Genomic DNA, 21,612 nt, shown 5'->3' with positions numbered 1-21,612 from the left:
CCGCCGACGCCAACGAGGTAGTCCCCGGAGAGCTCCAGGATAAAGAAAGCCCTCCAGGGACGGAACCCGACCCACTACCAGAAGAGACGCACACCCAGGAGATGGACCTCCTCGGAGCGCGACAGGAGAACGGATCTCCAACGAGCACTGCCAGAAGCCGATCACCTCCGCCTGTGTCTTCCCCCAGCGAAGCGGACAAGATGCAGGCGCAGGCACTCATCGCCACCCTGGCAGCCTCCACCGAACTTGATCGACTTCAAGCACAACAGACGAGCGAGCGCGAACGAGCTGCAGACCAACGAGAGCGCCTTCACGCGCAACTCCAAGCGCAAGCCCTCAGTGAACGCGAACATTCTGCAACCGAGCGAGAGCGCTTCCAGGCGCAACAAAGGAGTGAAGACGACCGCATAAGACTGGAGACCAGACGCCTTCAGACGGAAGAGAACATTGAGAGAAGCCGCGCCGATGCGCAGCACGCCGCCGTCAATGCACAGCGCGACGGCGCAAATGCACAGCTCCACGCCGCCCATGCCAGCGCCAATGCACAGCGCGACGCCGCCAATGCCCAGCGCGAAGCAGTGCGCGACGCCGCCCATGCCCAGCGCGAGGCAGAGCGCGACCGGCTGCAGGCGCAGACGATGGACAAATTGATTGCCATGGCGACACCCCCTCTCTCCGCACGGAGCTCCCGGAGATCATCACGACAAGGGTCTAGGACACATTCCCCTACCCGACCAAGCGACCCGGGACCCCGCCAACAGGAGGATCCTGTCCACGTCTCCGAACCCCCTCCCCGGCCGGTCCATACGAGACCCAGCAACCGGGAAGAACCGGACCACGCCGAGAGACTGAACAGAAGACTCCAGGACCTAGCAGAGGAGGAGGAGGAATGTCAAGCCGACCAGCAGCAACGTACTCTGGACCAGGAGGCCCAATACAGCCCCGACCAGCAGCAACGTACTCTGGACCAGGAGGCCCAGTACAGCCCAGACGTCAGCCCCGAGGCACTGCGCTACAAACCCCCGACTCAACTCACGGGTGAGTTTGACGCACCGTCAGCACAGAGGAACAGCACCTGGGCACCCGGGCTTCGGTACCCACCAAGTACCAGCCCAAGACGACACGCACGGGGAGACTCGCCCAGGAGGCCTCTCCCCCAACGCTCACCGATGTGCCAGCCATCCATGGCATCGTACCTTGGCACACCGACGTTCCCGGACTTCACACACGAGAACAGAGCACAGTACACAGAGCTACGAATGTGCTTAGAGACAATGATGTCCGATGTACCGGATGAAACGTACAAGTATGCTATCCTACTCAAGCACCTGAAGGTGCCCAGAGCGCACAATATAGCTCTGGCATATTCCAACTCTACTACCCCATACACCGCGGCTCTAGTAGCCCTCGACCAACGTTATGGACGCATATGGGACTACGTGATACAAGAGATAAGAGACATTGACCGTCTCCCCCCAGCCAGAGACAACAGAGCATTAGATGACCTCTCTATCAAGGTACAGTCCCTGGTAGGGATGCTGGGGTCCCAAAAGGAAAAAGGGATATACGAACTGTACGCTAACTCTAATGTAGAGAGAATATTAGAGAAGCTCCCTCCCGCCCGACAAGAGCGTTTTCGGCGGCAGAGAGACCACCGTGACCCCAACGGCCCAGAGGCATCCCTCCTAGACCTGTCTGAGTTCCTCGCCAGGGAGCTCAGCAGCTTACGACTGGACACGTTCGTATGGAGTGGACCAAGCCCAAGACTAGGACCTCGGGGATCAAACGATAACCGCCGGTCGGTGACCGTTATGCACCAAGCCGAATCAGTACCGCAGCACAAGAACCACAACACCCCCTCGACGAAAGAGGAGTGGAAGATTGAATGCCAGTACTGTGAAGGGGAACATCGGCTGTATCAATGCGACACTTTCGGGAAGCTGACCACGGACGAGGTGAGTCAGTGGATCAAGGACCACCGCCGCTGCGCGCGCAGCCATATGGCAGCTGAGTGCCGCTTGAAGAAGTGTAGCAGGTGCGGCGGCACCCACTTGGAGGTCCTGCATGACATCAACAAGCGTCCGCCAGGACAACAAAGTGGGCCCGTCACGGTAATGTACCAGGCCGAGGCGGTGGCACCAGTACCAAAGATCCACCAGACCGCTCCCTACTGTACCGACTGCTACAGCAGACACTGGGAGTCACGGTGATACTCGGACGACCGCGAGTCGGCACCACCCCAGACGATCCAAAGCAACCGACCAACAGGAGTGCTCCACATTGACCAGCATAGCGGGACCCCCCGAGTGCTCATCAAAGTGGTCAGAGTGCTCCTGAGCTACGAGGACAAGGTCCTGGACACTTACGCCGTCCTGGACGATGGGTCTGAAAAGACTCCTCCTCGCTTCCGCCGCAGCCCAGTTGGGCCTGCGGGGTGCCAAAGGTACCATGACAATACGCACCATCAGAAGGGACCAGAAGACCATAAAGGGTGAAAAGGTCTCCTTCAAGATAGCAGCGGTGGACCAGCCCGAGAAGCAGTATAGTATTACCAACGTCTTCACCAGCCACGACATAGGCCTGTCCCAGTACACCTACCCCATCCCACAGCTGATGGCGAAGTATGTGCACCTACGTCAACTACCTATACCGCTTATAGACGGCGCCACACCGACCCTGCTCATCGGCTCCGACCACGCGGACCTCATTCTCCCAATTGAGGCGGCCCACATCGGACCCAAAGGATGCCCAGTCGCGGTTCAGACCCGACTGGGGTGGACGCTCCAGGGCCCCCTCTACGGACTTGACAGTCAACCCACGTCTACACGCTGCCTACACACAAAGGCGAGCGACACCGGCCACTCCCTCGTACAGCCCGTTGAGAGGCTATTGACATTAAGCGAGAGGCCTGTGAGAGAACCGTGGGCACAAGAGGGAGTTCGGAACTCCACCCCCCTCAGCTGCGCTCCAGACGTAGCTGACCTCGAACCCAGCACCCCAAGCGACTCCTTGATGGGGCGGCCGGAACCGGCCCCTCCTCAGACGGGGTACAGAGCAAACAAGAGAAACAGACGGAGGAGGTGGAGGCGCAGCCAAGCACAGATCAAAGCAGTCTCAGGCCCGCTTCCTCCTAACCCCCCTACCATCCCTTCCAGCCCGTCAGAAGCGGGTCAAGGACGGGGACAACTTAAAAGTGGACACAGTCGTCGTGATCATAGACCAGTCACTACCCCGAGCTGCGTGGCCGGCCGGCCGCGTAAGCAAAGTGATCACTGGTGCCGACGTTAAGGTCAGAGCGGCAGAAGTGCTCGTCCAGGGGCGGACATACACCCGACCCGTGGCGAGGCTGATCGAGTCGCCAAGGCTCCCCGACTCTCTTAATGACGACCATGACCCACCGACTTTGTGAATTGCCCTACTCCTCACAACGGACATTGAGTAGTGGACAAGGTGGTTAATCTGTCTCTGCTTATCTAATTAGGTGCGGACTAATTAGGAGGCGGCTGTTACAAAGGGTCAGATTAAACCGAATATATATATTTATTGCCTGAGATCCCATGTATAATATTTGTATATCGTTTGATATCCCTTGTATATTCTTTGTACATATACACGGAATATCCCTTTACCTGGTACAGGACAGACCATAATATTCGTTCTCCTATTGGAAGCGATCCCCTGGTCGCCACGGCCATACCCCCCAATGTCTAGTTCAAAGCCACCGCCAAGGCTTGTCTCAACATGCCCAGTTATGCGCAAGAATACGAGACAGAAATAAGGCTGGTACTAGATTGTTCACCTAACGTATAAATACGGCGCAGGTGAATACAGAAGTACTGTTACCCAATAAGTTGAAGCCTCACACCACGATACAACGTGCTGTGAAGTGGGCCCGTTTTGCCCCAAAATAGAGCCTTGAGACCGCGTGCGAATTGATAGATGAAGTGTCAGAGTTTAACGCTGTATCGTCGACCACGACCTATTCTATTATTTAAGTAATAGTCTATGTATAGTGTATCGTGCGGCTACCGTTCTACAGTGACCAGCATTACCAACGCTTCCTCGTACCGAGCTAGTGTGCTTATCCAGGCTGGGCGGCTTAACCTGGTGCCGTCATCCGAGGAGCCCTAGACGAGAACCGTGTGGATATGTACACTGGATAACCTACACCGGCGACTACAGAGCCCTTTTCAGCTGGATTATTGCTTTGGTCCTGTGGCTGTTGGAGCGGAGAATCGTCTACACCCACAATTGTGTGGGATTTACCCTGTGAGGAGCAACGTCGAGCCCGCCTCTAAGACGCCTGAGGCTGGCTAGCTTTCTTCCATGCGGAGCTGCATGCCGGAGAATAGCTGTTATTCGTCTGCGGATCAAGAGATTATTGCACTGTCTCCTGTACCTGGAGTCTCCCTATTCTTCGTTGACCCAGACTTTGCTACCGACAAATCCTCTCCCCTGCTGGTCTACAACCGGAGGGACCCTACTAGTATCTCCCGCTGCCCTACTAGTGTACCATAGATATAATTCCTAAGATACAGGTGGTATTCATTATCTCCTGCGTAATATTATAATGGACTTACGCTCTTGACTTACTCACGCACATTCTTCGCCTTACAAGCGCGACTCTAAGTAAAGTGATGTAATCTACTATTATTGCTGCTAATAAATATTATTCTAACCAAGATTTGTGTGGAACCGTGTCATTGTGGAAGTGTTCATCTCATATACCTGTGTACTGTATGGCCAGTAGTAATGTACATAAGACAGTAGTGGTTTAATGATACCATACTTATTTAATACAGTCAGGGAATTGTACCCCTCAGTTACACTGCTGCTGCTGTGAGGATCACAGGTGGCGTGTGCTAAATACCTAAATATTGTAAATTGATTAATTGAATAATTGATGATTTCTTTTTAATTTTTTTTTATTAAGCTACACAAATTCACACACAATCTGGCCTACACAACTTCCGCCATCTCCTCCTCCACCTCTCCTCAACCCTTTCCCTCTGTTGTCTCAGTACATATGTCAGCCTTTCCATCTCATGTATCACGTCCATCCATTTCCCCTTCGTTGGCACCACCTGACTCATCCACTTCCTTGTGAGAGCCTTTTTGGTTGCCTCCCTTTAGTAAAGAATATACTTGTCATTGTCATCATTATCCCTTATATCAAAATCTACTTCTTCTACTTCTAATACTTCCATGCACTTGTGTACTTGTGTCGATAGAGGGAGAATGGATGGGCAATCCCAGAACAGGTGATAGGATCGTTGATTTTATATATATTTTTTCTGGTTGATATGTCTGTCATTTGGCAACTTTTGTTTGGCTCAACTTCCATCTCTTTCATCTAGTAATTTGTGCTGCATCAGCGGTGCTTACTAGCTACTCTGTAACGAACACTACCTATCCAGATATCTATAAATTGTTCACACATGTCTTTTAACTTCAAGTTTGTTTGTGTGTTGTCAGGCGAGGCGGGGAATGCAGCGAGGATGATGCTGATCCTAAACATGGTGCAAGGCAGCTTCATGGCAACGATCGCAGAGGGGCTGACCCTAGCCCAGGCTACTGGCCAATCGCAACAGACCTTCCTCGACATCCTCTGCCAGGGCCAAATGGCCAGCACCTTTGTGGACCAGAAATGCCAAAGTAAGTTGACACCAAAAAGACTTTGAAGTTTAGATACAATGGGGGAAATACGTTTTTTTTTTAAGTAACACGTCAGCATTTTGTCCGGTAATTATATTTCCAATGTGGCCATTCAAGTGAAATTTTCACCAGACTTTGGTATTAACTCAGGGAATCCAGACAAAAAAATCTAAATATTAAAGTCCATACATGTAATAAAGTGGAATGATGTAGGAAAAAGTATTGAACACACTAACTAACTAAGGGGACCTGCATTGCTATTCCTAGCACTATTTGGGCAACTTTACACAATTCCTGTGAGTCTATGGAAGAGAGAGAGAGAGAGAGAGAGAGAGAGAGAGAGAGAGAGATATAACTGGAGAAAGGTATTCCCGTAACCTATGGGTAACCGAGAATACCTTGAGGTACCAGGAATACCATGACTAGGTATTCTTGGTTACCTAAATAGGTATTCCCGTAACCTGATAGGTATTCACGGTAACTTCAGATATTGATATGTATTCCGGTGACTTGTGAAAAGGAGAGGTTACCAGGAATACCATTACCATATAGGTATTCACGGTAACTTATATGTATTCCGGTAATTAATTAATTGAAGCTAACACATCATGGAGGCCCAGGCCGTTAGCTACAAGCTACAAGCTAACAACACATCATGGAGGCCCAGGCCGTTAGCTACAAGCTACACACACACACACCCCCCTACATGTGACCCCCCCTACATGTGCCCCCCCCTACATGTGCCCCCCCCCCCCTATATGTGACCCCCCCCCTACATGTGACCCCCCCCCCCTCCCAGCTCCTGTATCTTGTCTCATCAGGGCAGAGAAAGTGCTGACGAGACAAAACAGAGCAGAGCTGATTGAGATCAATGCAGATACACTGTTATCTCTCACACACACACATTCTGTACACACAAACATACTGTACACACATACTGTACACACATACTGTACACACACATACTGTACACCGATACTGTACACACACATACTGTACACACATACTGTACACACACATACTGTACACACATACTGTACACACATACTGTACACACACATACTGTACACACACATACTGTACACACACACTGTACACACACATACTGTACACACATACTGTACACCGATACTGTACACACATACTGTACACACACATACTGTACACACACTGTACACACATACTGTACACACACATACTGTACACACACACGCATACTGTACACACAAATATTGTACAAACGCATACAGTGTACACCCACCCACCCACACACACATACAGTACACACACACTAGGGGCATGGTGACCAGGAATACCTGTTTTTTCCAAAATTCAGTTCAAATGCCATCTTGGAATAACAAAACAACGATTGTGTGCAGACAATTGAAAATGTTGGGTTCCTTTCCACTTTCTTGAATATAGAAAAAATGTAAATACTTGTTCTAGAACTGTATTTTTTGCACTTGTTTATTAAGTTACTGGGAATACCCATTCCTTGTTTTTGCTCATTTTAACAGACAAAACACAACACATTCTAGTAATTCTGGTTTACACCTAACCCTTATTATTGCTGTTGTGATTTCCAAAAATAAAATCTCACCAATCTTTAGTAAAATAGGAGATTTAAGTGTTTATCTGGAATTGTGAGGATAGGTATTCGCGGTAACCTGGGATCAATATGTGAAACGTAATTATCTCCTAAAATAATTGGCCACAAAAGACGAAACTCATTTTGGTTGTTCATTGGGGTGCCAAGATCATGCCCAAAGCATATCATGCATCTGCCATGAAAATTAAGCCTTTTTTGTTTGTTATCAATTGAAGGCCATGAACTATGTTGACTCATATCCCATACCCGGATTTTTCCTTCAGATTCAGCTAAATTTGAATTCTCTTGAGATAACTCGGGGAGAACTATGGTATTATGTTACATGATGATGATATCCCTACAAAACAACCAAAACATTTTAATTCTCTCTTAAATTGGAGGAGATAGTGAATTGGTATTCCCGGTAACTTAGGTCAACTTTAGAGGTCCGCCATCCCTCATTACGTGATTTCTTTTTTTTTAAGGTGAATTATTTGGCATCTATAACAATCATTCTTGACATGAGAAAAGATTTTAATGTTGTTCGTATAACGTCCTGGGTTATATGGCCTAGAAATGGGGCAGGTTACCGGGAATACATGCGTTACCCATATAGAGAGAGAGAGAGAGAGATCTGAGCTGAATGAGAGCAATCCGCCAATATGGTATTTAGACACAAACACATTGATACTAACTCCTATTACTATAATACAATGCTAGAGACTGAAAAATGACATTTATAATGCATGTCACCTTTAATTCAATACTTAGTCAGGGTGTCCGCGGATCCTTAAAAAGTCTTAAAGTCTTAAATTGGTTTATCAATAATTAAGGCCTTAGTTTGTCTTAAAATGTCTTAAATCCATTTTCAGAGGTCTTAAAAATGCCATAGAAAGGAAAGATAAAATGCCATGTCATGTTTTATTATGAAATCTGGGGAAGTACGGTTAACGGGAGATAAAGTCGGGAGTTTTTATTGACCGCGTTGTAGCATCACGCAGACCGGAATGGGGCGGAACCAACACGGGTCCTTATGTTGGCCGGGAACAATTTCAGTGGAGTCTAGCTAACGTTAGCAAGGCGAAGCGGAAGCGATAACGTTACGTTTAGTTTAGCATTTGCACTCGTTAATATGGGAAAGTGCCAATTTAACGAGAACTGGCTCGACAATCCACTGTTTGCGCGATGGTTGGTCCCAGTCAAAGTCAAAGACCATTACGAGGCCCGCTGCAACAACAAAAAAAGAGCAGTCGAGTCGCACATGCTGAGCAGCGCTAAGCGTACCTCTGCAAAAACGGCGCCTGCAAACTACTATTTCGAATTTCTTTTCGGCCCCGCCATCTCAGGTAGGACTATAACATCTGCACCAACAGAAGTCTGGATAACATGCGGCTCCACGCCAACACTTGAAGCTGAGGTCTTAACTTGAAAATAATCTATTCACGGATGTAAACAAGGACACGTTTGTGTTTATGTTCGATGAGTCACCCACTATGTATATTTTCCTCCCACCCACCCCCTCCTAATGTACAGTATCCTCCCATCATATGTATGTTAGGATCTATGGGTAACAGTACTGTATATTTGCATATCTTATATGTCACAAATGTAACAGTACTATATACCTGTATGTCCCTATGCCATAAATGTCATGTATGTTGAGTGTCATAAATGTCACTATGAATTGAAAATGGGGGACCCTGATGGAAACAAGACAAACGTCTTTCTCTGGTCTGCATCCCCTTAACAATTGTGTGTATTGAGCCGTACTGTATTGTACCCATTCTGCAATCTGTTAAACAAAGTTTTCATTCATTCAACCAAACCACAAAAACAAAACGACTGGATGAATAAATGAAAAACTGTATTAACAGATAACAGATCAATACACACAATTGTTAAGGGGATGCAGACCAGAGAGACTTTCGTCAGGGTCCCCCATTTTCAATTCATAGTAACTGTACTGTTACATTTGTGACATATGCAAATATACAGTACTGTTACCCAGAGATCCTAACAGAAAATATATACATATGATGGGGAGGAGACTGTACATTAGGAGGGGGGGGGGGCGTTGGACATTTACGGTGCCCAGTTTCTAATTGCAGCCTCCCGTAGGTGCTCTTTAAGAGCGGTTTTGAATGTGGGCAGGGGTAAAGTGGGTTTTAGGAGTGAGGTTAAGCAGTAGTCTGACCAGTTTGTTTTGTGATGTTTGTAATCTTGTTTTTTGTGCCTTTTGAGGTGCTTTGGTACCATGAGGTGCAAGCATAGTCGTAGTACCCCTGAATGAGTGCTCCTGCCAGAGTCTTCAGGGTATTCTTGTTTACCAGAGAGCAGATCCGGTACAAGAATCTAGTTTGTTGGTTGACTTTTTTGATACCCTGGGGAGGGTGGTAATAGTTATGTGTTCTGACGGGTATCAGTCCTATGGTGATAATCATGTGTTCTTACAGGTATCAGTCCTATGGTAGTATGTGTTCTGACGGAAATGTGGCTGTTGCACTTGCTGCTTGGCCCCTGGTATATTTTGTATAGCTATATTTGCTATTTATGTTTGGTCACCCCTTTGTTGAAATTCATCCAATCCAGTTACTCCTTTAAGTTCAAGATTTTTAAGTTTCCAAGTTATTTTTTAATAAACATCTTTGGACCAACGTGTCCCTAAACTTAAACTAATTGGTGTCGTTGCATGATTTTTGCCATTTTGTTATTGTGAAATTGGTATTAAATTTAATTCTGAGTGGCATTAAAAAGTCTTAAAAAGCCTTAAATCTGACTGGGCTAAACCTGCAGATACCCTGTTAGTGGAGAAGCCTTTGTTTGTAATGACAGCTTCAAGGACGCTTGTAACTAATCACCCGCAGTATTCGGGTGTGATTTTGGCCCATTCCTCTACACAGATTGTCTTTAAATCTTGAAGATTGCGGGGGGGGGGGGGGGGGGGGGGGGGGGCCTCTTGTGAATCTGGATCTTCAGATGCTTCCACAAATGTTCAATTAGGTTTAAGTCAGGTGATTGACTGGGCCATTCCAACAAGTTGATTTCCTTTCTCTGAAACCAACTGCGAGTTTCCTTTTGCTGTTTGCTTTGGATCGTTGTCCTGCTGGAAGGTCCGCCCACGTGTCATCCTCAGCACCCTGGTGAATGGCAGCAGGTTCCTCTCAATAATTTCTTTGTACATGGCTCCATTCATTGTTCCTTCAATGATATGAAGTCTGCCAGTACCAGGAGAGGAGAAGCAGCCCCACACCCTGATACTTCCACCTCCAAACTTCACTGTTGGTATAGTGTTATTCGGGTAATGTGCAGTGCCGTTTCTCCTCCAAACATGGTGTGTTGTGCGACAGCCAGAAAGTAACATTTTGGTCTCATCTGACCACAGAGTACATGCTCCCAGAAGTTCCTTTAAACAAGCTTCAACATGTCTTTTCTTCAGTAGTGGAGTCTTGCAGGCTGAGCATGCACAGAGGCCATGGCGGTAGAGTGCATTGCCTATGGTCCTTTCTGTCACAGTTGTACCTGCTGCCTCCAAGTCTTTCTGGAGCTCTTTCCTAGTGGTCCTTGGCTCTCTGGCTACTCTTCTAAGTATCCTTCTGACTCCCTGATCAGAAATTTTGCGCGGAGCACCTGTGTGTGGCCGGTTGATGATTGAGTGATGTTGCTCCCACTTATGGATAATGCCCCTAATGGTGCTTACTGGAAGATTCTGAAGTTGTGAAATACGTCTTTAGCCAATTCTATTGTTATGATTTGCAATAATCTGTTTGTGAAGGTCTTGAGAGCGCTTTGCATTTACCCATCATTTGATGTTTCTTGTGTGGCACCTTGGTAACATTTTATTTTATTATTTTTTTTATAGCCCATCAATATATTCTAACCCAGTTGACATTATTAGCACAGATAGGATGTAGAGTTGCCTCCTAATTAGTTTTGGTTTTCAGCTAGTTCCTTGCCTTTCCTTGCTGTGGTGTACTGCTTTTTCTTAGTGTGTCCAATACTTTTTTCCTGTTTCATTCCACTTTATTACACATAGCTTTATTTACATATTGTTAGATCCTGATCAATCTGGCCAGTATCACGTCTTCGTCTGTTTGGCTCTCCATCCACTCCTCTGCGTTGTGTAATTTTAATGGTCCTGACGTCTCAGATACTGGCTGATATAATCCTTATCTCTCCCCGTTAGTGCATATCCGCATACCGTAGTATTTCTCCACCTTCGTAAGAATCGACACTTTAACACAGCGTAGATACCTTACAAGGAGAAGAGTTGTTTATTGATATAAACAGAAGCCTCAGCTCAGATGTTAACAGATGGTATTGTCCTTGAAAAGTCTATTCTAATGATCTTTCGGTGTGTTCAGTCTATCGTCCCTCTGCTATTCAGTCCAATGGTGGTCAGGCCTGGTCGTTAGCCAAGACCATCCTCGTGGTAGCCGAAGCTAATGATGATGTGGCATCCCCCCCCCCCCCCCTCCGTGATGAGAGGAGAGAGTGTCTTCTGTGTGATCTCAGTCCTAGTCGCTCTTGGTCTGCCTTACACCCGGAAACACCGTTCGACTTATAGATCTTCGTCGTAGCAACGACGGCCCCGCCTTCTGGTTGTCATGCGACGTGCTGTCATGACAACTGCTAATAACCTTTCACACCATTAAAACGTTTCATTAAGATGAACCTCTCTCCGCCCTGCTCTGTGCCCACACTCGCTCTTATCAATGTTGTGTCTTAGATCGGAATTCAAAACATTCTCTCTGCTAACGCGGCCTGCCTCCTGCCTCTGAAACCACTGGTTCCACCACCGTCTAACCCGTGATGATAATGGTATTACTATATATCAGTTTATAAACCAAATATACATTGAATAAACTCCCAGAAACACCTGTTTCCTTCAATATGGACTTTAATGTTTAGATTTCTTGTCTGGATTTCTTGAGTTAATACCAAAGTCTGGTGCAAATTCCACTTGAATACGCTCATTGGAAATACATTTACTGAACAAAATGTTGATTGTGTTCAATACTTATTTCCCCCACTGTATAGCCATTAAAACCTTGTAAAGGTTAAGGCACCCCGCCAACATTATGGGAAATGTATGTACAGTCTTCTCCAGAGTAAGTAGACATAATTAAACACATAAATAAATAAAAGGCAGGAATGAACCAATACATAGTTCATTGCACAGTGCACACATTCACAGTTTAAAGGAAGACAAGAACATTGTGGGAAATGCACTTACCATGTTCTCCCGTCAGACAAGAAGATGGATACCAAGTTCCTCTCTGTGCGTTCAGTGAAATGAATGAATGGAAGCAGATACGGTCCACTAGCCTAGCTGTTAGCCAAAAAAACCTCTACCGAACAGCTAGGCTAGTGGTCTGTATCCGCTTCCATTAAATTGTGCTAAACTAGGCTAGCTTGCAGCCAGATAGCTTTCTACTGAATGCACAGAGAGGAAATTGGTATCCATCTTCTTGTCTGACTCTGGAGTACACGACACAATACCATCATTACATAAATTAAATCAAGTCAGTCCAATGCTATCAATGTTCTCCCATATCTGTATCTGTGCTTCTAATCTTTCCTCTCCTCTGCCTCTCTCAGATATCTTACAGGGCAACTTCAAGCCAGACTACTATTTGAAACATATTCAGAAGGACCTCAGGCTAGCCATCTCCATGGGTGACACTGCCAACCATCCAACCCCAATGGCTGCAGCCGCAAATGAGGTAAGCCTATGTACTTGCCAGAAGCAGTGGAGTTTTAAGTTATAAACTCTCAAAGTAAAGAAAATGCAATACCATGAGGTAATTGAATTGTGCTACTTGAGATGGTTTAAAGAATGTTTTATGAACAGTCATGCGATACCCTGATGAAGACGACCTAGCTTGGTGAAACCTCAATTAAATAAATTATTTTTTTGGGTATCATCCTTATGTTATGGAACCTCAATTAAATTAATTAAATAAAGTAGTGTATCATCCTTGTTAACCCCATGTTATGGACCGTCTTGTTAACATGCTTACATTAACACATTGTGCACCAAGAACGGCGTAAATCGTTATTGCCCGCCATGCGTTGAACGCCAACAACGGCGTATCACGTGTTTGGGATCAATATTTCATTTTTTCGCCATGGCATTCATAATTCATCCAGCCTCCCTCCGGACTGCAGCTGCACCCTGTTCTGACATTGCAACACCTCAATACCGCCGCCTGGTGGATGGTCGCGCGAGTTACACTCACGCCAAACCGGACGTGGCGATCGGTGCATCGAGGAAATTCCTCCGCCAGAGATATATTGTGGCGTGGATCAATATACACACTCGAGTGCATTTGGATCGCTTTCGAAACGCAATCATCGATATGATTTCGGCGTTTATTGCGTCATACAAACCGGAAATGGATCTAGCAGATCGACGTCAAATAATTGGGATCTTTTTCCTCCAGTCTCATCGGCGAACGGTAAGAGGCAACTAACGTTACTTTCAGCTTGATTGTCCATTTCTTTGTTTGCAATCAGTCTGATCAATATATCAACCCATACTAAATAAAGCCGTTACTGACGATCAAGGAATTATAAATGACCCCCCCCCCCCCCCTTTCCTTCACGCATGATGAAGCATAATGTATACCGATCATATGCATTTGAATTTTTTAATATAGCGTGTATAGGAAATTAACGCCAATCGATAATCTATTGTATGCTTCAGGGCCTATAACTAGCGTTTTTGGAATTACAGCAGAAAAGCTTAAAAACATACTTATATTCTCGACGGTGTTAACACCACAATGTATGAATGAAAAAATATAACGTTCCCACATCCGGAACGATAGATACCCGATGTTGAATGGGCCATAGTAATGCAGATATAGCTATAATATTTAAAAAGTTATAGCCCTGCAAAGAAGGTAAACATCTCCATAGGCTTACAGCGGTAAGGGGGGGGGGGGGGGGGGGGGTCGTTTATGATAATTTGATTGCCAGTAACGGCATTCGTATTAAACACTAAAAACGCTTATCAGCCCGATCCGTATAAAAGCATTGCGTGATCAAGCAAAGATTTACGTCAGATAGTCATTACCTGTGATCGGGAGTATTCCAAAAATAATATTCCAATTGTTTGACCGCCATCTGGTACATCCGATGTCTATTTGGTCCACGGCATAACCCACCACAACATATGGATTGGGGATATTTGACGCACTTCAATGGAACCGGGAGAACCGCTCCATTCGCCCGACAAAGAAAAGTGAGCCCGGTGACATTTGACCGTTGCACAGGCCAAGATACAAGGTTTCAAAGGGTGCTCGATACCGCCGTCTAGCTGGATGCGGCCGGTATTGCACTTTGGTGATCTCAAACTCATTCCCTATGGCAGTGCTTCTCAAACTTTTTCTGTCAGGCCCCCCTTTGGCGGACCAAAATATTCCCCCCCCCCCCCCCCCCCCCTCGCCCCAACAAAATAGTCATGAAATGGGCCATGTTTAAATTGATTTAAATAACACCAATATCGTGACCTTTCAAATTGACAACACCTTCCCTCGCGAGAGCCACCTTGCATCGCTGTGAAACAGCACTGCAGAATGGTCAGCTCCCATCTCCTCACACAGCGCAGAGAACAGGCACGCTTTCAGGGGTCGGGTTTTGATGAAATTTACCACGTTTATAACTTCTGTCAAAACCTCATTCAGCTCAGGGCTAAGCTGTCTTGACGCTGGTGCCTCTCTGTGAATTTACAGTGTGTCCATTGCGCGTTTGGCGAGACCCCCTTGATGAGCGCCTGTAGCCCCTCCTTTTCCCTGCCATGGCCTGCGCACCGTCAGAGCAAAAGCCCACACAGTTCTCCCATTTCAGTCCATGTTCTGTCCGGTAACGGTCAATAATTTTGAAGAGCTCATCAGCTGTCGCTCTGTTTTTGACATATTTGCAAAACAGCATATCTTCACTCAGTGACTGGGAATTTACAAAGCGAACATAGGAAATAAGCAAACAGTCTTTATTGCTGTCAGTCTTTGACAAGGCAACACGCATGTCATCCTCAAGGCTCAACTTGGCCCTATATTTTGTTTTCAGAGCTGTCATGGATGAAAAGCCAGCTTCACACAGATATGTGGTGCTGAATGGTATCAACACCTTAACTGCTGCATCATGAGATACTTGGTACTCAGCACCACACTCTGAAACTAGCTCTCCAGGTGGTATCAGATGAGATTGTAATGAGTTCTTCCAAGAGTTTGGATGGAGATGTGTCAGGAAGCTTTGTCTCAATGTTGTCTGTAAAAAAATGTTTTTATCCAGAGTAACTTGGTGATCCTTTTCTGTGTTTTATTAAATAATGATTTTCAGATTTTGAGAAATGGTCAAACTTATCCAAATATGGTATTTTCATGGAGAACAGTGCAGCTGCAACAGATAGCACTTTAGTGATAATTTTCTGTAATCCAAAAAATAAAAAATCTTTTTTTTTATCTCAAGGTCCCCCCTGTCATGCCCCTGCGCCCCCCCCTGGGGGGCGTGCCCCACACTTTGAGAAACACTGCCCTATGGTAACACAGAGGTCCCCGGATGAACAATGAATAAAAATATCGGAAAAAAAGGAAAAGCGATCAAATAACGTATATATACGTGGTTGGCGTTCAACGGATGTCGGCCAAACACGTATAAAAACGTTGTTGGCGGGGAGTTGAGTTAATGGCCTGGGGGTGGGAATCACAATACTATTTTATCACCATACTAGTCACAATATTGCTATTTATTTCCTTTTTTCAACTGCAATTTATGTCCCCAACGGAAAACTTTATCGTTGACATCTGCAATAAAGAAATATATACATCATCCCTTTCATCTAATAAGATAACGTCTGTTGAAACCCATAAAACTAGAAGAAAAAAGTATATATATTCTTTTTTTTACATCAATACTTGCCATCACTGTATCGATATAATATCGGTATATGTTGCTGTATACATTTTTACCCCTAATGATAAAGCTTTCTTTCAACTATCTCTGTCATTTTATAAGACTGTATTTTCCTCACTTTGAGTTGCTCATAAACTCAAAACTTATAAAACAAGAGATAGAAATATTGGCACATTTTACAGAAATGTACAGACATTTTGTATTGAAACCTAAACTTCCATTTCCGTGGAATACCCATTTAACTTTTGATTCTGTTGCCTTTGTGCAGGTCTACAAGAGGGCTAAGGCGCTGGACCAGTCAGACAATGATTTGTCTGCCGTTTACCGAGCCTACATTCACTAGAGTTGAAGATGTGCCCTAACCTCTGGACCACATACACACATACACCCACTTTAATCCCTTTATTTTCCTCCTCCTTTTCTTATGATTTTTATTTTTATTTTTATTTGGCCTGGCACCAGTCATTGTTCCCTGCTCTCATGCAGCGGGATGGGGAACTCCTTTGTTAGAGGCAACCTTGAGCATTGCACTGACTTTGTTGAAGAAAATATATTATGCTACAAGAGGCTCTAGGAAAGGTGGCACTGTCTCGTGGTGAGGCGAGTGGGGGTGTTGTAGATTTTTTTTCTTTCTTTTTTTTATTGTTTTTATTGTTTTTATTCTGATGGTAAAAGTAATGCAGGGTGTTTTCGCAAAAAGATTTGGAACGTGGCCCCATTGTGAACAGCAGGGTGTGCAAGTCATGGCCGATTTAATTGTGTAGCTGTCAGGGTTTGAAGGTGCACCAGGTCAAAAATATTTAATTTATCTCTCACTTTTGTGCATATTATTAGGTTATTTAATTCTTTGTGTGAAGTTCTTTTTTTATTTTTATGTCCAGAATTCCATGTACGGTAAGGCTGATGATTTCTATATTACCTGGGGGTGGGAAACTAAACACGAGGCTAGAGAAGCACCAAGAACATGCCACTGCATTGCCTTAATATTGTAACCCTTGAGTCTTTGAATAATAGATGTATTTATTTATTTCAGTCTTTTCTAGAACTCTTTGGTGCAGTTTGGTCATGGCTTCTTTCTGAACTTCACAAAATGTTGACTAGTGGTCGACCGATATGGGTTTTTCAATGGCCGATATCGATATTTAGAGAGCAGGACGGCCGATATAATGATTTTTATTTTTATTTATATATTTATTTTTTTGCATTTGATCAAATAAAACAATTTAATAATAACAAATGAGACACAAAATAATTGGCACAATATTAAGCCTAAATAAACATGTTAGCTTAAATGTACAAAATATTGCTAACCTTTGGATATAAAATATTACAGTATTTTTCCCTTCAAAATATCAGTGAACTTTGGAACCCTACTTAGCTCCTTTGCAGCTAACCTAGCATTGAGGAATTTGTATCAACAGGTTCTGTGTGTCTCTAGCTTCATATGAAGCCATTGTTTTTTTCGTCATCTCTAGCATTAAAATTGGGCCGACTGGAGCCCGTGGAATATGGTAATGTCGGCAGGAAGATATCGGAAATTCGATATCCGCCAATACAGATATTTTAAGAACAGCCAATATCGGCCTGATATATCGGTTGACCACTACTATTGACAACCTTTTTTGAACAGGTTAGGGATATAGCTAGAGACATGTTGAGGCCTTAAAATGCAGTAATAATTTAACTTGAGGTTAGCATGTTCAAAACCTGAGTTCTCATATTGCATCCTTTTGTTTTTCACAACCAGATAATAATCCCTCTTTTTAAGTTAAACATTTAAAGGTCCCATATTATGAAAAACTATGTGCTTGTGCATATACATTTGGGTCTCTAATGGGCCTACTGACATACAAACTGTGACATAAGGCAACCCAATCAGATTTTGCACACAGCCCATATTCAGAAACTGCCTATTTAAAGCGCATTGCAATGTGCTGTCTCGGGTGTGTGAGTGAAAAACGCGTCTGTACAAAATGGTGGCTTGCTTTCAAAAGTTTAACCTAAAATATGTTTCTGACAATATTTTACACAGTAAATAGGTTATGAAATTGTTGGATCCTCAGTCATTTGATTTGCAATGCTTAGTTTGACCTGAATTTTGTTGACCGTGAGCCGTTCACGTTCAGTTCCAAAGCGCAATGTACAGTCCTTGACTTGTGTGTGCATGTGAAAAAGGCACATGTACAAAATGGCGGCTTGCTCTTTTCTACCTAAAGTTTAACCTAAAATATGTTTAACATTTTACGCCGGAAATGGGTCATATTGAGTCATATTTTATCTACAATGCCTAGTTTCATTGTTTAATCTGAATCTTGTTTGATCGTTTTTGTGCGGCATTGGGGAGTGTGAGCCGAGACGCAGAAACAGCCTGTCAAGAACAGGACTGAACAGAGGGGTAATGTAGGCTGCTAGAATGCATCATCGTGGTGTTTTCAGCAAGAAAATTCTGATATTTTTTGGGGACCTCAGAGACTCATATTAATGAAAGGGAGTATAATATGGGACCTTTAACTTAGTCATCACCCTTTTCAATAGGGGAGAAGCAACATATTCATAGCAGCATAATTGAAGATTAAATAAACACAACTGAATAAAGTAATGTGGATTGGCCCAAATTTGTACAGCCAATAAGTCGGGCCAAAAAACATGTTGATATGCAGCCATTTTCCAGAAGCCTGGAGATGCAAAGTAGGAGCAGGGTAGGGGAGAGCCAATGTTCACACAACCTGGGGGCAACCTGATGACATGGAATGAAAGCAACATACTGCATTACTTTCAAGGGAATAAAAAGCACCATAAAAAAAACCAAAGTGTACTTGGTGATTTGGTGCCCCATTTCCTGACAAGACTGCATTTTTTTTCTTTGTTGTCACTTTGAAATGATGACCATTGACCATTTGTTTTCATAAGTTGTAGATATAGCATTGTTTTTTGCATGTTAAGAAGCTGTTGAATAGTTCATCATACCATGTTAAGCTGTTTTATACAGTAGCTCATCCCATGTTCAGAAGCTGTCCTCTAGCTCATCATCCCATATTAAGATGTTTTCCTCTAGCTCATCATCCCATATTAAGATGTTTTCCTCTAGCTCATCATCCCATATTAAGATGATTTCCTCTAGCTCATCATCTCATGTTTAGAAGCTGTCCTATAGCTCATCATCTCATGTTTAGAAGCTGTCCTATAGCTCATCATCTCATGTTTAGAAGCTGTCCTATAGCTCATCATCTCATGTTTAGAAGCTGTCCTATAGCTCATCATCTCATGTTTAGAAGCTGTCCTATAGCTCATCATCTCATGTTTAGAAGCTGTCCTATAGCTCATCATCTCATGTTTAGAAGCTGTCCTATAGCTCATCATCTCATGTTTAGAAGCTGTCCTATAGCTCATCATCCCAATGTTTTATTATAGTTTTGTTTTTAAGATAATTTGCATCAGTTTGGCAAAAGAAAACTGCATTTTTAGTTTAGGTGACTTACACGGTATAGTGTAAAGAAATGTTTTTAGGAGATTCAGAGACATTTAAATAACCCAGATTAAGTGGAGTGGGGTTTCTTTTATATACATAAGGGGGTAATATAAAATTACTTTTTGGTTTCTGATTCAGTTGGCAGGCTCTCATAATCCTCATCATCATCATCATCATGATGTCTTAATCCTGTAGATTATTCTGTTCCCAGTGTAAATGGTTTATTAATATGTGGTTTATTACAACCTGGCATATAATCACAATGGAATTGACAACTGAGATTCCATTGAAGCGCAAAGAGGGCAAGATTCTATGGTTTTGGGGGATATTTATGATTTTGTGTACATGTGAAGATATCAAGGCTTTTTTGTGCTGTTTATTAAAGTCCTCTCTGATTACTGTCATGTATGTATGGGGACCTCATTTGAACATACTTTCTGCTTGTTTAATGACTGATCCAACTCAGTGTGAATTATGGGGGGGGGGGGGGGATAGGGGTGGTCTTAGCTCAGCTCCCCTGAATGACCCTTGAACCCCCCCTGAAAAACTGCATAATCTTGTGCCCCCCACCCCACTATTGATTTTGTCAGAGTAGGTAGTGTGTCATTCAATGTACACGTCTTCAAGGCTTTTAATAGCAATCCCTATTAAATATATAAATAAAATCCAGTAATTAGGACTGATTAGAAACGAATGCAGTAGATAGGGGTCCATACTGGATAGAGGTTCTATGCAACTTAAAAATAATGAAGCTCCTGACATTAACATTCCACAACATGCCTCTAAATCAAATCAAAATCAAATTTATTTATAGGGCCCGACAACACACGTTAATGTCCCCATGGGCCGTACAGATCTTCTTTAAACAAGTCAAGAAGAAAACATAACAATAAGTCAAGAACACCATAAGGTGCAAACATTTTTAGATGGATGCAAATAAATGAAAGAATGCAAGCACTCCCAGACATACCCCACGCGAAGGTAAGGAAAAACTCACTAAAACCTAACAATAGGGAAAAAAGCTCCACAGGCAGTGTGGAGGAGAGAAACCTTAGAAGGGCCATTCAAGGGGGGATCTCCCTTAGATGTTGGTGATAGTAGTGTTGCAGACGGACAGTTGGTAAGCATGCACTCATGTGTGTAGTGGAACACAGATGAGTGCATGCAATAGCAACTGTACATTTTGAAAAATTAAAGATAGAGCTGATAGCAATCTATTTGAGGCACAGGGGCGGCGCAAAGAGGGTCACGTCCTCCCCGTCTTAGTCAAGGGACATTTAACACTCCGGTCGTTGCTCAGGGACAGCCGGAGACAGGGAGATAGGGGGCGGCGCAGAGAGGGTCACGAACTCCCCGACGTCATCGCGGGACATCCGGCACTCCGGTCACCACTACGAGACCTCCGGAGACAGGGGGGCACGCAGAGGGGGTCGCAACCTCCCGGCCTTCGTCACGGGACGTCCAACACTCCGGTCAACACTCCAGGACAGCAAGTCATAGGGAGACGGGACAGGCGTTAGACAGCTCATGAGATTGTAGTAGGCGGACATAGCAATAGATACAAGTGGTAGGCATATATGTGAATGGAGTAGATATATGAAGTAGGCGTATTATGTGAATAGAAATGGAAGTACTTAACCCAGCAATGAAACCGCATTGACTGTTAATCTGTTAACAGTCTGTTAATACTGTTAATCAGTTGACAGGACCACGGACCGACGGCGGTGAATAACTGATCCAAGGCCTCGGAGGTGCATGTAGAGCAGTCACTACAATCTTGGCCAAGACCCCGAGGCATCCATCACCTTAGTCAGCGCCAGGAGACGGGCACTCAGAGAGAAGGGGGGGGGGGGAGAGTTAGAGAGTTCCCATGTTTGTGGTGCTGCAAAGGAGCAGACATGTACCCTGTAGTGCCATGTAGTACCATGTAGTACCCCGTAGTGCCATGTAGTACCCTATAGTACCCTGTAGTGCCATGTAGTAC

At 44.5% G+C, this 21,612-nt stretch overlaps 1 protein-coding gene across 2 annotated transcripts in view; it reads left to right on the top strand.

Moving 5' to 3' along the window:
* Positions 1 to 20,032, top strand: part of glyr1 (glyoxylate reductase 1 homolog (Arabidopsis)) — a 78,201-nt gene extending 58,169 nt beyond the window's left edge. For both annotated transcript variants that reach the window (XM_084329466.1, XM_084329465.1), the window contains 3 exons: positions 5,476 to 5,655; positions 12,842 to 12,966; positions 16,428 to 20,032. In XM_084329466.1, coding sequence (XP_084185592.1) covers positions 5,476 to 5,655; positions 12,842 to 12,966; positions 16,428 to 16,502 — 380 coding nt within the window. In that variant the 3' untranslated portion in view covers positions 16,503 to 20,032. The remainder of the gene's footprint in view (positions 1 to 5,475; positions 5,656 to 12,841; positions 12,967 to 16,427) is intronic.
* Positions 20,033 to 21,612: the final 1,580 nt, after the last annotated feature.

This window comes from Notolepis coatsorum (genome assembly GCF_963971535.1).
Source record: "Notolepis coatsorum genome assembly, chromosome: 14".
NCBI lineage: Eukaryota > Metazoa > Chordata > Actinopteri > Aulopiformes > Paralepididae > Notolepis > Notolepis coatsorum.
The sequence above is the reverse complement of the archived record's forward strand: the minus strand, read 5'-3'. Positions and strand labels throughout refer to the sequence as shown.